At 50.3% G+C, this 15,460-nt stretch overlaps 1 protein-coding gene across 6 annotated transcripts in view; it reads right to left on the bottom strand.

Annotated features, from left to right (window-relative positions):
* Positions 1-1,911: 1,911 nt before the first annotated feature.
* NCAM1 (neural cell adhesion molecule 1) overlaps positions 1,912-15,460 on the bottom strand; it is a 93,138-nt gene continuing 79,589 nt past the window's right edge. For 2 of the 6 annotated variants that reach the window (XM_036397332.2, XM_036397335.2), the window contains 4 exons: positions 8,368-8,575; positions 7,454-7,570; positions 5,793-6,545; positions 1,912-4,376 (listed from right to left, as the gene is read on the bottom strand). In XM_036397332.2, coding sequence (XP_036253225.1) covers positions 4,262-4,376; positions 5,793-6,545; positions 7,454-7,570; positions 8,368-8,575 — 1,193 coding nt within the window. In that variant the 3' untranslated portion in view covers positions 1,912-4,261. Of the gene's footprint in view, positions 4,377-5,792; positions 6,546-7,453; positions 7,571-8,367; positions 8,576-10,585; positions 14,252-15,460 lie in introns of those variants that run through there. The other 4 variants (XM_036397340.2, XM_036397343.2, XM_036397338.2 and 1 more) reach the window with 2 other exon arrangements.

The following is a 15,460-nucleotide window of genomic DNA, read 5'->3' as shown; positions in this document are numbered from 1 at the left end:
ATGGTCAGGGAGTGACTTAAAAAGCTCTTTTTCAGCTAAATGGGAACTTCTGTGTGAGAATCAACTCTGGTTTGCCTGAATTGGTGAAGGTGAGACAACCCTCCTCTCCCCATAATCCCCAGAGTAAAAAAAAATTAAAGTTGGGCATTTGGTCAATTTTTATCTAGGATTAAAAAAAAAAATCAAGACTTTAAAATGAATTAATTGAATGAATTAATTAACTCAAACCTCATTAAGTTCAGGCTGGGCAGAGGTCACCTCTCACATCCAACACTCGGTCACACTTTCCACAGCCAGGCAACACAAAAGTGCCTTTTTGGGAGCTTCCCAGTAGCTGTGAAACTGCATTTTTGTGTTTGCTATCTCCAGGAAAGAAGTAAATAAATGTGGAGGGACAAAGAAACAAACTTGCAAGTGCTCAAGTGCTTTTGGTGCCACTCAGGTGGGACGAGGAGCACGACCAAAGAAGGGCAGACTGCAGGCATCAGCTTTTTTTTTTTTTTTTTTTGTAGTTTTTATTTGAACACAGTATTCTGACAGAATGCAAAGTCAAAATCCTCAGTTAGTATCAGTATTTACACCAGTGAGAATGGGGATAAAGGTGGAGTCGATGTTTCACTCGGTAAAAAGATTTTTTGTTTTTTTCTTTTTTTAACAAGATAGAAGGCCCCCAAAAGTAGGGAATGCTGGGGAAGGATGGCCATGGAGGGGCTGAGAACAACTATCAAAACAGCCTGGTGGTGAAAGACGTGGGGTTTGAAGGCTCCATAGAAAAGTGTGAAAAGAAAACGCCACTCTGGAAGCTGACGGGCGGGATGCACTATTGTCACCTGTACGAATGGTGCAGCACGAGAGAGATGGCACCGCTCCTGTGACACTGGGGACAGGCAGGGGGCAGTGCCACCAACCCTGGGGATGGACATATGGAGCAGCCACGGCAGTGCCACCAACCCTGGAACAGCCATGGCAGTGCCACCAACCCTGGGGATGGACACACAGAGCCACAGCAGTGCCACCAAGCCCAGGATGGACACACAGAGCCACAGCAGTGCCACCAACCCTGGGGATGGACACACAGAGCCACAGCAGTGCCACCAGGCCCAGAGCAGCCGTGGCAGTGGGGAGGGGTCACTGGAAGGAGCTGCTCCCTCCTGAGCTCACTCCATCCTGCCCAAACCAGAGCTTTGGGATGGAGGGATCATCCAGCCCAGCCAGTGCCACCCTCAGGCTGTCACCAGGTGCTGGGCTGGGCTCTGAGCTCGTCCCCTTTTGGGACAAAAATGCCAACCCAGGTGGGGCAGCTCCCGCAGTGCCCACCTGGCAGGTGCTGGTGGAGATCCCTGGGCAGGGTTTTGGGATGGGGCTGTGGTTCCTCCCAGCTGCTCAGCACATACAGGTGACAAAAGCAGCCAGAATTGGGCACAAAAAGGGACAAACTGTGCTCACCCACAGGGATGGAGGCACTGCTGCTGCCCAGCTGTGGTATAGATTCATTTCTTTGGGGAAAAGGCTCCATCCTGCCCAAAATCTGCCAGGACAGGCGGGGCAGCCTCAGCTGCACCCCCAGAGCCCTCCCTGGGGTCCCAGGAGCTGAACAAAACAAAACCAAAAACCCCACAGTGAGCACAGGACAGAGCACTGCCCCTCACAGCTGGAATGGATCCTCACAGCTGGAATGGACAGAGCACTGCCCCTCACAGCTGGAATGCTGGGATGCACTGGAACAGAGGGAATATTCCCAAGGAACACACAGACACAGCCTCCACACCCCTCCTCAGCTCGCTCCTCTCAGTTAAAGGCTTCTGCTCTTTCTAAGAGTTGTTCTCTTTCTCTTTTTGTTTTAAATTAATTCCTGAATATTTATTTCTCATTTTTGTTTCTCAAATCTGAACTAGCGCTACACCTTCCACATCCAAACTATGTTGAAGCTTTTATTATTTCAATACTATGACAAAAAACACGGTTCACACTAAAATAGTCACGCACCCACAGTGCACAAGCTTGCAGATCTAAAGTAGAATTAAAAAAAAAAAAAAGAAAATAAAAGGGAAAATAACATAAAATAAAAATTAAAAAAAAAAAGGAAATAATACCCAAAACCCCAACAGGAGGAACATCTCTATACAATGGGCTGGTCTCTCCCTACACTCCTCTGCCTTCCTTCTGCTCAAAGCTCCTTTTCACCCCCAAATCTCAGTGTTGCTCCACAATTCCTGATAATAAATCCCATTGACCAGCACTCCCACCCCAAATCTCAGTGTTGCTCCACGATTCCTGATAATAAATCCCATTGATCAGCTCCCCCATCCATAATTTAATTTTTAAGGTGCTGCCTCAGCCCTTGCCCAGGGATGGCCCTGGCACAGAATTCCAGCCCCTGCTCCTGATTCCAGGGTGGGTCCTGCTGGCGCTGGACCTGCAGAAGGGCCTGGGCTCTGCCCAGCACCTGTGGGGAAAAGATCTTTTGGGTTTTAGCTTTAGGGTCAGAGGACATGGTATTTACTGAAATTGGAATTGACTGAAATGGGGATTTTCTGAAATTGGAATTTTCTGAAATTGGGATTTTCTGAAATTGGTGTTTACTGAAATTGGAATTTTCTGAAATTGGTGTTTACCGAAATTGGGATTTTCTGAAATTGTTATGTACTGAAATTGGTGTTTACTGAAATTGGGATTTTCTGAAAGAGAGATCTTCTGAAATTGGTATTTACCAAAACTGGTATTTTCTGAAATTGGTATTTTCCGAAACTGGAATTTGCTGAAACTGGAATTGACTGAAATTGGGATTTTCTGCAACTGGAATTTTCTGCCCTGATCAGGAGGGATTGATTTGGTCACACACCTGAGCCCAGACCAGCCCAAACTGTCCAACCTCCCCTGAGCCCCTCAGAGCTGCGGGAGGGTTCTGTGAAGGAAAGGGGAGAATGTCCTAAAAAAGCAGAGATGAGATTTCTCTTATGCAGTCAGGCCCAGGTCCAGCGAGGGACTTCAAACTAAATTTAAGCCCAGAAGGATTTTCTCCAGCAACTCCCTGACCCCAAGCAGATTTGGGGATTGCTGGGTAAAGCCCTTGACTGGTGCCAAGAGGTTTGAACACCCCCACCCCCCAAAAAAACCCCAAACCAAACCCCAGCATCGCTTTTCTTCTTACTCCAGTAAGAAATAATAATAATAATAATAACAATAATATAATAATAACAATAATTAAGAAAAGAGAAAAGGGGAAACAACTACTGTAAACATCCATGGTTGAAAATGTCTCCCTTTGCAAAGCAAGCATGCTGCTACCCTAGTGTCTACAGGACTGCATTGACTGAAAAACCAAAACCAAAAAGAAAAAAAAAAGGCAGCTATTTTACACATCCATTTCAACACAACAGAAGTTAAAAAAATATCTGTCAATTGTAAACACTGGAAAGAACCAAAGTTGGCCAAAAAAAAAAAACCCAACAAAAATTGAACGTAAAATTGGAAAAGAAATGTAGAGTCTGAATACTGCAAATTGAAATACATCCCCCAAAGCTGCAATTTTGGCATTCTTCCTAAAAAATAGATAATAATAATAATAAACCCCAAATAAAGGTCTAACGTGGCGAGCAGGATTCAGTCACAAAGAGCTCGAGACACTTTGCATACTGACCAGATACAAGGTGAACAGAAATTATAACTTATTTATGAAGCTTTACATATTTCAAACTCGACTGAAAAGTATAAAAATAAATTGTGGACTTTGTTCTTTAAGCACCAGCTGTGCCCAGAGGCACAGTGGTTATCTCTGCTATACTAACAAAGGAAACAACAGGGTCTCTTTTCTTTTTTTTTGTCTTTTTTGTGGTTTTTTTTGTGTCTAGGACTACTTGATTTTGAGCTTCCCAACCACACTGCAACCAGCATTGCAATGTTTGCTTGTTTGAATATACACAGGGCCAGCTGAGCCCTGATTTGGTGACGGGTTTAACCCTGTTTTTAACATGTTTTACTTTTTAAAAGCAAGTGCACAACGAATAGAACCTTTCTAGAAATCTCAAAGAAAGCAAAAAACAGAAATCAAAATTAAAAAAAAAGAGAAGAAGAGAAAAAATAAAAAAAGAAAAGGAAAAAAGAGACATTCCCTCCCTCCCCCCATTTATGCATTTTTCTTGTTGGTTTGTTTGTCTTTCTTTTTTAAAAAAAGGCAACAGACACTAGAGGAATGAGATGGGTGTGTGGGTTGTGATTTCAATGCTCGGGTGAAGGTTTCTGCCGTCCCCTCTGGTGCTGATCATGCTTTGCTCTCGCTCTCCTTTGTTTGTGTGGCTTCGTTGGGCACCGTCTTCACCTCTGCCGCGGGGCTCTTCCTGTCCTGCACGGCGCCCTTGTCCTCTGCTGGCATTTTCCTGGGGAGAAGCACCACAAGGACAGGCTTTAGAGGCACAGAAACACAGCTGGGCTGAGCTAGCCATGGGGACAGAGTGGCTGGTGGGAGCAGATCCCTCTGGGAGAGCATTTCCTGATGCAGGAGTCTGGAGAGCCCAGCTCAGCTCCCCATCCTGCTTCATTCAGGTCTAGATTAACATTTTTTTGCTTTCTCTGCTCAGCTGCAGGGGTGCAGAAAGGAGCAGCAAGGAAAGCTCCCCCAGCTGCAGAAGGATTTGGTTTTAGCACCCCAAGCTAAAGCCAAATTGTCAGCTCGCTCCTCTCAGTTAAAGGCTTCTGCTCTTTCTAAGAGTTGTTCTCTTTCTCTTTTTAAATTATTTTAATTCCTGAATGTTTGTTTTTTAAATTTTTGTTTCTCAAACCTGAACTAGCGCTATACCTTCCACATCCAAACTATGTTGAAGCTTTTATTATTTCAATACTATGACAAAAAACACGGTTCACACTAAAATAGGCATGCAATTCAGCAGCAAGGAAAGCTCCCCCAGCTGCAGAAGGATTTGGCTTTAGCACCCCAAATTGCTATTCATTGGAATTGGGATTTTCTGAAATGGAGATCTTCTGAAATTGGTATTTACCAAAACTGGTGTTTTCCGAAACTGGAATTTCCTGCAACAATTTGGAATTTGCTGACAATTCAGCAGCAATCCCATTTTTTTGCGTTCCTACGGGAAGCCAGTCCTGAAACCCCTGGGGTGCTGGAGAAAGGGGAACACAGAAGACGGGAATTCTGTCACAGACATCTTCACAAGCCTGAGGGAGGTGACCACCCTCAGAGGTGACAACTGCCAGCCCAGCCAGGGCCCAACACCTGCAGCACAGCTGGGACCCCCCAGCCCCCAGGTGCTGCTCTCTCTCTCCTGCCCAGCTCAGGGTGCTCCCCATCTCGGCCAGGCTCACACTGCCCCAGCCTGGGGACAGCTCCAGAGCCTCCAGTGCTGTCAGCCCTGCCCAGGGCACTGCCTGCTGCCCAGCCTGACCCTGAGTGAGCCCTGAGGCTCCTCTGACCTGCAGGAGATGGGATCATTGACCTGCAGAACATCAGCACTCTGAGGAGAGCTCTTTACACCAAACTGAACTATTCCTGCTCTTCCTTACGAAACAATAACCCAGGACAGACAAAGCTGCCCAAGAGCCTGAGGAACAACAATTTATCTCTGATCAATTCCCAGCTCCCTGTCCCTGCCTCCCTGGCACAGCCTCTCCTGCTCTCCTCCTGGCACCTTCCAAGCCAAGCCCCGTGGCCTCTCAGGTGAGTTAGTTGGCTAAGGGAACAGTGAGATTAGTCAAGAGAACACCCAACAGAGGACACAGCACGAGCACCAGGGCACGAGGGACACAGCACACAACCAACACAAGAGTAAAGGCGGCCGTACTCGGTCTTTGCGGGGGCAGAGCTGTCTGCAGCGGCAGCAGCAGCCTCAGGGGCTTGCCCACCAGCCCCGTTGGCAGCAGGAGGAGAAGCAGTGCCAAGAGCTGCAAAAACATCCTTGGCAAGGTCAATGTCTGGTGGCTTGAAGGTCCCTTCGTCCATTTTAAAGTCCTCGTTCTGCGAGGGGTTGGCGGCGCTGCCCGCGGCAGCCTCGCTCTTCGTGTTGCTCGGGTTCTTGGGGGTCTCTGCCGGGCTCTTCACCGTGCTGGGCTGCACGGGCTCCTTCTCGGGGCTCTTGGCCACCTCCTGCTTGGCCTCGTTGGGAGCTGCAGGGCTCGTGAGGCTGGCGGGGCTGGGGGCGCCTGCCTTGCTCCCGGCTGGGGCGGCATCGGCGGCGCTGGGGCTGAGCACGGCCTGCCCCGGCAGCACACCTGAAGATAAATTATTGGTGGCCGGAGCAGAGCTGGGGGTGTCGCTGAGATCGACCAGAGGGGCCACTTTGGGGGCGGAGGAGGGTGTTGGTGACACTGCCGAGGTGGCGGCCGTGCCCTTGGCCGGGGTGGCCTGGCTGGGAGCCGCGGCCCCGTCGGGAGCCCCTGCGGGCGGCGGGGCAGCGCTGGAGGTCAGCGTGGTGCTCTCGCTGGTGGGGCTGTTCTGGGCAGTGGCAAAGGTTTCAGTGATAGTGTCAGAGTTAGTGGTGCCCGTGGTGACAGAAGGCAGCATGTCCTCCACGGTGGCCGCGGTGTCGGCGGGGTGCCTGTGAGGGGGACACGGGGACAAGAGAGAGAGAGAGGGAGAGAGAAAGAGAGAGAGAGAGAGACAATGAAGGCCCGAAACGACAGCAGGGAGAGGGCGCAGAGAGGGCAGAGAGGGAGAGAGGACAGCACACACATGTGACATGGAGGGGGACTCGGGAGCAGAGATGTGCAGAGGTCAGACATGCAAAGGGAGCGAGGCTGGGATGGCTCAGGATCATCAGGAAGAGAAAAAAGCCAAGAGGATGTGACCTGCAGGGATGGTTTGTTCATGTGGAGTGCTCGGGCTCAGGCAAATGGGATCCTGTCAGCTTGCAGAGACTCTCCTCACCTAAAACTCCTCTCAGCCTGGTGGTCCTGAGCTCTCCAGGCAGCTCTGCCACCCCCCTGAGCCTGCAGCCCTGTGCCACCAACACAACACAACATGGGACCCTGGGTCCAGCCCCTCACCTCGTCCTGTCCTGCAGCTGCAGGTTTGTCTAAGCCCCCCTCAAACCCAAACTCCTTCCTCACACATAAATGCAGACTCAGCTCCCAGCTCTCTCTCAGAATGCTCAGTGTTGCTGTGACTCCACATTCAGCGCCCAGCTCCTGGGGAGGATCTCTCCCCACGGGTTCAGGCTCTCACCCAGCACTGCTGGGGCTGGTTTTGCTCTGGATCCTTTGCAGATCCTGGACAGTGCTGGATCTCCACACGGGACAGAGCCCTTCAGCAAACACTGCTTCCTTCCACTTCCCTTCCAGTGCTGGGAACAGCAACCACTGCAGCTTGGCAGGAGGCACTTCCTCACTGGCACGTGGAGATTTTACCTTTCTTCCTCTCTTGCTGCCCTAACTGCTGTTCCTGAGGGGCTGGGGCAGCTGAGGGCAATGCAGTGCCCCTGTGCTAGGGCTGCCTAAGGCCACATACTCTGGCTCTGTCAGCGGGGTGGTCTCGTTGGGCTCCGTGTGCTTCCCCCCGTCGTGGTTGGGGGTCCTCTCCTCCTCCGTGCGCACCTCCACGATGGGCTCCTTGGACTCATCCTTCCTGCAACGAGGGAACAGCAAAGGGAGTGATGGCTGCTCCTGAAGGGACAGCCAGGCACGGACACGGCCACAGCCAGACACACGGACACGGGCCCGAGCGCTCCCGGGGTCACTGCTCCTTCCAGGCACCCAGCACGGAGCTCCGGGGGTGTCCAGCACTGGGATGACTGGGATGTCCAGCACGGGGATGACTGGGGTGTCCAGAACTGGGATGTTCAGAACTGGGATGTCCAGAACTGGGATGACTGGGATGTCCAGCACTGGGATGTTCAAAACTGGGATGTCCAGCACTGGGGTGTCCAGCACTGGGATGACTGGAATGTCTGGGATGTCCAGCACTGAGGTGTCCAGCACTGGGATGACTGGGATGTCCAGCACTGGGATGTTCAGAACTGGGATGTCCAGCACTGGGGTGTCCAGCACTGGGATGACTGGGATGTCCAGTACTGGCATGTCCAGCTCTGGGATGTCCAGCACTAGGGTCACTGGGATGACTGGGATGTCCAGTACTGGGATGTTCAGAACTGGGATGTCCAGTACTGGGATGACTGGGATGTCCAGTACTGGAATGTCCAGCACTGGGATGTCCAGCACTGGGGTGTCCAGCACTGAGGAAACCTATTTGATGGCTACCAACAGGAACGAGACAAAACCCCAGAGGAGCAGCTCCAAACCCACCTTCCTGCCAGCCCCCTCCCTGAGGCAGCTCCTTTGCTGCCGCTGGGGCACAGAGGGGGTTCTGGGGGCACAGAGGGGTGTTTTGGGGCACGGAGGGGGTGTTTTGGGGTCAGTACTCACGAGAAGGCCGCCTTGCCCTCCTCCATGTCCTTGCCCTTGGCCCCCGGGCCGGATTTGCCGCACAGGTTGACGGCGATGCACATGAGCAGCCCACACTTGTTCAGGAAGTAGCAGGTGACATCCACGGCCACCAGCAGCGCCACGAACACCACCACGAGGATGCCAATGATGGCAGCAGTGCCCAGGCCCGAGGCAGGGCTGGTGCTGGCTTCAGACACCGAGGGAGAGAAGAAGAGAAGGCGTTCGGGTTAAAATGTGGGGTTTCAGGGCTCACACTGGGCTGCACTAAGCTGCTTTTGTAGAAGTCCACCCCTGTACCAGCCCTGTGCAATAACCAGTGCTTCATCCTACAGAGAATCTGCCTGCAAGGATGGCCCTGCTGGGGCTTCTCCCATGCCTGCTGGGATAAAGCCTGGGAAGCAAACAGCACAATCCCTGCTGTGCACACAAGGCAGGGCTCCTGCTTCCCTCCTCCTCCTCAGGAGGAAGGTCCAGAGTGTCCCTGGCCCTGCCCAAGGAGCAGTGGAAGCAAAGGCCAGGCTCTGCAGCAGGGTTTTCCTGGTGGGATACAAATCACTGGGGGATGCTCAGCGCTGGTGAACCCCCACCTGGGGGGGTGAAACTGAGTCAAAGCCCTCCCTGGAGCTCAGGTGAGACCCAGCCCTGCAGAACCTGCTCATGGCTCCCCAGCCTCCCACCAGCCCAGCCCCTGGAGCCCCCAAACCCTTGGAATCTTTGCTCTGCAGAACCCCAGCAGAGCCCCTTGATCCCCACTTGGACAGGTGAGAAGACCCTTCCCAGGGCTTGGAGAGAGCCACAGCCTCTGACATGCCTTTCTTTGGTTAAGAACAGGAGGCAGAGAGGTGGTGTTTCATTTTGTGACCCTGAGATGGATCAAGGAATGCAGGTCCCAGCAGGAAAAGTGCAGAAAAGCCACAGTGAGACACCTGAGGGATCACAAGTTCAGCCCCTGGTGAGCAGAACATTGTCCCACAGCCCAGCCCCTGCCAGCAAGCTGCAGGGTGACATGGTGACAGGGATCCACCACCCTCTGGTGCCTGCAGGGAGTGAGGAGGGCAGGGATCTTCCCCTCTGGGTGTGCTCAGGATCCGTGCAGGGATGATTCAACAATTCAGGTGAGCTGTGTCACACTTCCCATCCACCGCCCTGTGTGGGCCAAGGGGACCATCCCAGGATCAGACTTCCCTGGGTGCCTCCAGAGCTGCAATTTTCCCCCTCTGGAGAATTCCACTCCCACCAGAGTGCTGCTCTTTGCCTCCTCTTCCCCCCCAGCTTTTCCAGGAGCTGTCACCCCCCAAATTCCTGCCCTGACAGGAACAGAGCCCCGTGCTCCTCCAGAGCCCAGAGGAGAGCCCTGGGCAGGCACCAAGCCCTGCAAAGCCCCCAGCCCTGCCCCTCTGCCCCAGGAGGAGGAGGAGGATGGAGCTGGGGAGAAGCAGGGCAGGCCTGCGGAGCAATGTCCCTGTTCTTGTGCTATTCTGGGATTTTACACCTCAAGACAAGGAAACTGGGCCAAGGTAATTGCCTGCAATTTGGGTTTCTAGGCTGGTAAGGGAGCCCTGCAATTTGCAGGAACTTTCCAACCTTTTCCCATTAGCTGTGGTTTCAGAAATCCTAACTCGTGGCATGAACTGAAATTCCAAGCCTTCCAGGGACTGGCACAAGGAAACATAATATAAAAATCCTCCACAGCCTCATGGACTTGGGAGGCTCTTGGTGCTGCCTTTCTTTTTCCTTGTAGAGGAATTTTGCTGCTCCAACAAAATGCAGGATCATAGAAAAGATTATTCTTTTCACAGACTGTCCCATCTGATTAAATTCAATTGATCTCCAAATACTTCCTGAAACATTCCCTCCATCCTGTAGCTGGATTTATGTTGGAATAAATGAAACTAATATTTAGACATCCCTCAAGGGTTTGCTGGGGCCTAAAACAACTCTGTGTACAAAAGAAATGTATAAATAAATGGAGAAATAAATTTATAAATAAATAGAGAAATGTATAAATAATTTGGAGCAGCTGCTCACACTGTGTGTGTGAAATAAATGTAATAAATTGATGTTGGACATTTCTGACCTGATCCACATCCAGCCCTTCCATTACTCCCCTTTTGCCATTCTCAGGACATGGAGGAATAACATTTCCACCAGTTAAATAAGGAAACACAAACCATTAAAGAACTTCTGGAGTCCTTCATTCTAAAGAAGTGAAGAATTTATTAATTACAAATTATGTTTTCCAATGGAAAATGAGCTTCCTGCGAGACTGGCTTTTCTAATCCCCCTCATTTCACAGTGCACAGGAAAACCACCCAGCAGTTTTAGTTTCTGCACAAAACCTGCCCTGACAGAGAGAGCTCAGCTGTGTCTTCCTGGGGGGGTCTCACTACAGAATGTCCAGGCACAGCAAAGACACAAAAAGGGTGGAGAGAAGCAGGTGGGACCGCAGGCATGGCCAAGGCCCTACAGGATTTGGCAAAAGGAAGAAAAAGAAGGGACAAACCAAACAAAAATCCACTCTGCAGGCAGCAGCCAACCCCAGGAGAACAGCTCTTTGTTCCCAGGGGGAGTTCCCTGTGCAGGAGGATTCTCAGGGCTGTTCCCCCAGCCCACCCTGGGGACAAGGACCCTGCTCTGCCAGGGACAGAAATCCACATCCAAACCCTGTGAGTGAGCTCCCAGCGGGGTGAGGAGTGAGGAGTGAGTGTCCCTGCTCTCCAGGGACAGAAATCCACATTCCAAACCCTGTGAGTGAGATCCCAGCAGCCTGGGGAGCTGTGACCCTGCTCTCCAAGGACAAAAATCCATATTCCACTCTCTGAGTGAGCTCCCAGCAGCCTGGGGAGCTGCCCTGGGGCAGGGATGGGGATTTGGGATTTCCCAGAGCTGCCCTGGATTCCTGTGCATTGTGGCCTCAGAGCTCTGCTCCTTCTGGCTCTATTGGGCCTGAAGGGACCCTAAATCCCATCCACCCCACCCCTGCCACGTCCAGGGGCACCTTCCACCATCCCAGGCTGCTCCAAGCCCATCCAACCTGGCCCTGGGCACTTCCAGGGATCCTGGGCAGCCACAGCTGCTCTGGGAATTCAATCCCAGCCCCTCTCCACCTTCACAAGGACCAACTCCTTCCCAAAACCCCACCTAACCCTGCCCTCTGTCAGTCTGAAGCCATTCCCCCTTTCCTGTCCCCCCATCCCATGGAAATAATCTCTCTCCCTTTTTCCTGCCAGCTCCTCCAGGTCCTGCAAGGGGCACTGAGGTCACCCCAAAGCTTCTCCTCTGCAGGCTGAACTGAACGCAGAGTGACACCAAAATCCTCTTTCCTGGATAAATCACACTCTGCCCCAAGTGCCCACCCCACCCCAGCAGCTCCAAGAGCCAGGAGAAGCTGGGTTTAAAACCTTTTAGACAAAACCTTCTTTTTATCCCCCAGAACCCCGGAGGTGCAGGCACCTGCAGCTGCTCCTGGTGGAGCAGGACATTCCCAAACCTTCCAGCCCCAACAATGCTCTGAGAAGCAGCTCTGGGAATGTGGAGGGACTTTGACAGACTGGGAATCCTCCAGGGCTGCAGCCCCTCACACACACAGAGGAACTGCAGGTGCCTGGGGCAGGAAAATCCCAGCGCTTGAGCCTCTTCTGCTTCCACATCTGAGCCTCTGCCTCCTCGCTGGCTTTTCCAAAAACTCTATTTAAAATTTCTTTTTACTCACACCAAGGGCTGGGACTGAACGTGACACCCCAAGGGCCTGATCTCCGGTACCTGGCATGTTACAAATCTGCACAAATTAGTGCTAAAAACCCAGTTCTGCTCCTCATTTTATCCAACAGAAAGAAGCAATTTCTGTCTGTAATCCATGCTGGCTGGGCTCCTGGTTGCTGTGGAGCTGGGGATTCATTTCAGCCACATTAAGGGTGCCACAGAGAATCCTGAACCCCTCTCAGGGACAGAACCCCCTCCACAGGTGCTGCTCTCTCTCCACACCAACCTCACAAAGTTACAGAGATCACTTTAATAGCTGCGATTTTGGTGAGAAACAGCTCAGCCTCAGGCAGGGACCTCCCTCTTGGATAAGGGGAAACCCACAAAAAGCTGATTTCAGATCTACAATGAGCTCAATTAATGCAGTTAGAGGGCAAATCACACCATTTTTTAGTATCAGGATTATTTTGCTGCACTTCAGCAAACTCCAAAGCTCTAACAAAGTGTCTACACTCTACAACACTGGAAATGAGGGGGTTTGTAATAAAAAATGAACCCACAGGTTTCTGTGTGTGACACCTGCATCAGGTTTGCATTTACAATCCAGACAGGAGAGTTCCAACACAGCAGAGCAGAAAAGGCAGAGTCAGCCACGAGTGAGGGCAGGATTCTGTCTGTCCCTGTGAGAATTCTGTCGGGAAGATGGACCCCACCCAGCTGAGAGGCCTTGAGACATTGGGCACAGACAATCCAAGGGAGAAACCCCTGGTTTTAGGGGAGCATCAGAGGGGATGGATCTCCTATCCCAATGGATTTCCTATCCCAACAAATTTCCTATCCCAATGGATCTCTTATCCCAGTGGATTTCATATCCCAATGGATTTAATATCTCAATGGATTTCATATCCCAAATTTCCTATCCCAGTGGATTTCCTATCCCAATGATTTCCTATCTCAATGGATTTCCTGTTCCAATGGATTTCCTAACCCAAAAGGATTTCCTATCCCAAAAGGATTTCCTATCCCAAAAGGATTTCATACCCCAATGGATTTCCTATCCCAATGAATTTCCCAAAAAATTAATTGGGGTTGTTTTGTCAGGTTTTTTTTGGGTAGATTTTTTTTTTTTGAGGGGGGATGGGGAGTTCTGTTTTTGGGTTTTTTTGGGGTTTTTTTTTCAAAGAAGCAATGCAAAAATCATCTGAGTTTTGTCCAAGGGAATTCCCAGGATTTGATACCAAAGATGGCTCTACTGAACCAGTTTAGCCAGGGATTAATGCTGCCACACCCACAGCTAGCCAGGAAGATGAGCAAGGATCAGTAATTACAACTCTGCTGCTCAGCTCACTCCATCCAAGCCAAGATTTCCTGTCAGGACAGCAAGGAAAGGGATCTGTGAGAACACAGCTCTGGAAATCCACTGGCACTGGGTGTGTCCATGGGCTGGGCGTGCCCAGCTCCACCCTGCACACCAGGGAGGGACAAGGAGGAGGAGGAGGAGGAGGAGGAAAAGCAGCAGTGGGATCCCAGCAGATGTTTATGGTCAGAGCAGCACGGCAGGAAAACCTTCCAGACATTTGGATCCACATGCAAGAGCCCCCAGAGACATCTGGGCAATCAGCAGGATGGTCTCTGACAAATCTTCTCTCTCTTTTTACAGTCTGTGGGTTTGTGGATGGGGCCTCCTTTTGCACAAGATCAGCACCAGATGTGCAGAGAAATCAGTAAAAAGCAGGATCTTAAAGGCTTTCAACATTGCACCTTCCTTTGATGAAAACAGCAAGCAAACAACACAAAAAAATCTTTCTTTACATCCATTTAAAAGGGCAAATTCATTACAAGTAACAAAAAAAAAACGTTAAAGAGAAAAAAAACTTGGCTTAAACCTTTTTTCCTTGTTACAAAATACTGACTCTTTCAAATTAAACATTTTTTTAAGTTCTGTGTTTCTTTTTTTTTTTTTTAATTTTTCTCTGAACTGACACGATCCTCTGAAGCAAAGTTATCTCCTTCCACACCTTGGTGGGACCCAGGCCTTCCCAAGCAAATATTGCTTTATTTGACTCTTTTTTTGAAAGTTTCTAACAGAGCAAAAGCAGAGTCACTGCAGAGAGAAGCAATGAGACAAAGGAGGACGACGTTGATGGACTTCCCAAGGTCGCTGCAGGTGCCAGACAATGGTTCCCAGGAGGGGGGATATGGTTGTTTGAAAAACAAATTTGGTGCATGTGGCAAGCGTGGATGTTCCCCGTGAGATCCAAGGTGACCATGGATGACAGACATAGGAAAGGAGTTGGGGGAAAAGGGAGAGGGGAGGGAAAGGAAGGAAGAGAGGAAGAAAAAAAGAAAGAAAGAGAGAGAGAAAAAGAGAGAGAGAGAGAGAGAGAAAGAGAGAGAAAAATAGATAAAAAAAATTAGGTCATAAATACAGAAAACATAAGAATCAAAGGTTTAATTTAATCTCGTAAATTAAAATGGCTCAGGGTTCAAGGAGCAGCACATTCAGCACAAAAGGGGCAGAAGCTCAGCAAAGCCCAAAGCTGCAGAGCAGGGTCCAAGGCAGGGAGGGTGGGGAGTGCAGGCAAATGAGATTAAAATGAGATTAAAATGAAGGGACAGAAGGGGCTCAGCGAAACACAGGGAGATGGTGTCTGGAGCCTGAGAGCACAACGCTGCCTTCAGCAGGGAAAAAAGGAAAACAAGAAAAGCTTTGGTGCAGCAGAGAATCCACCTGCCTGTCCAAGCCCTGCCCCAAAGCCTGGGTAATAAATCCACTTTATCCTGAGGCAGCACCAAGGCCTCAGGAATCCTCTGACTCTGCCATTCAGCCTCCCAGCTGCTTGGGAACCACTCCAATGCCAGTGGGATGACTGATGTTATTATTATTATTATTACTGTTATTATTACTGAAAATAACACCCTCATCCTTCCAGCCACTCAGAACTCTGCACAGGTGAGGGGAACAAAGGACTCCACACAATAAATGCACATTTTCCTGCAGGGAATCCCTGATCACTGCTGTCAGGTACAGCACAATTCCTGTTACAGCTCTGGCTCTGACTCCTGCACAGCTCATTCTGAGATAAAACCACAGAAATGCCATGGGAACAACAAGGAAAGGAAAGGGAAAGGAAAGGAAAGGGAAAGAGGAAAGGGAAAGGGAAGGGAAAGGGAAGGGAAAGGGAAAAGGGAAAGGGAAAGGAGGAAGAGGAGGAGGAGGAGGAGGAGGAGGAGAAGGAGAAGGAGAAGGAGAAGTGAAAGGAAAAGGAAAAGGAAAAGGAAAAGGAAAAGGAAAAGGAAAAGGAAAAGGAAAAGGAAAAGGAAAAGGAAAAGGAAAAGGAAAAGGAAAAGGAAAAGGAAAAGGAACACA

The sequence above is a fragment of the Molothrus ater genome, chromosome 22 (genome assembly GCF_012460135.2).
Source record: "Molothrus ater isolate BHLD 08-10-18 breed brown headed cowbird chromosome 22, BPBGC_Mater_1.1, whole genome shotgun sequence".
Classification (NCBI taxonomy): domain Eukaryota; kingdom Metazoa; phylum Chordata; class Aves; order Passeriformes; family Icteridae; genus Molothrus; species Molothrus ater.
The sequence above is the reverse complement of the archived record's forward strand: the minus strand, read 5'-3'. Positions and strand labels throughout refer to the sequence as shown.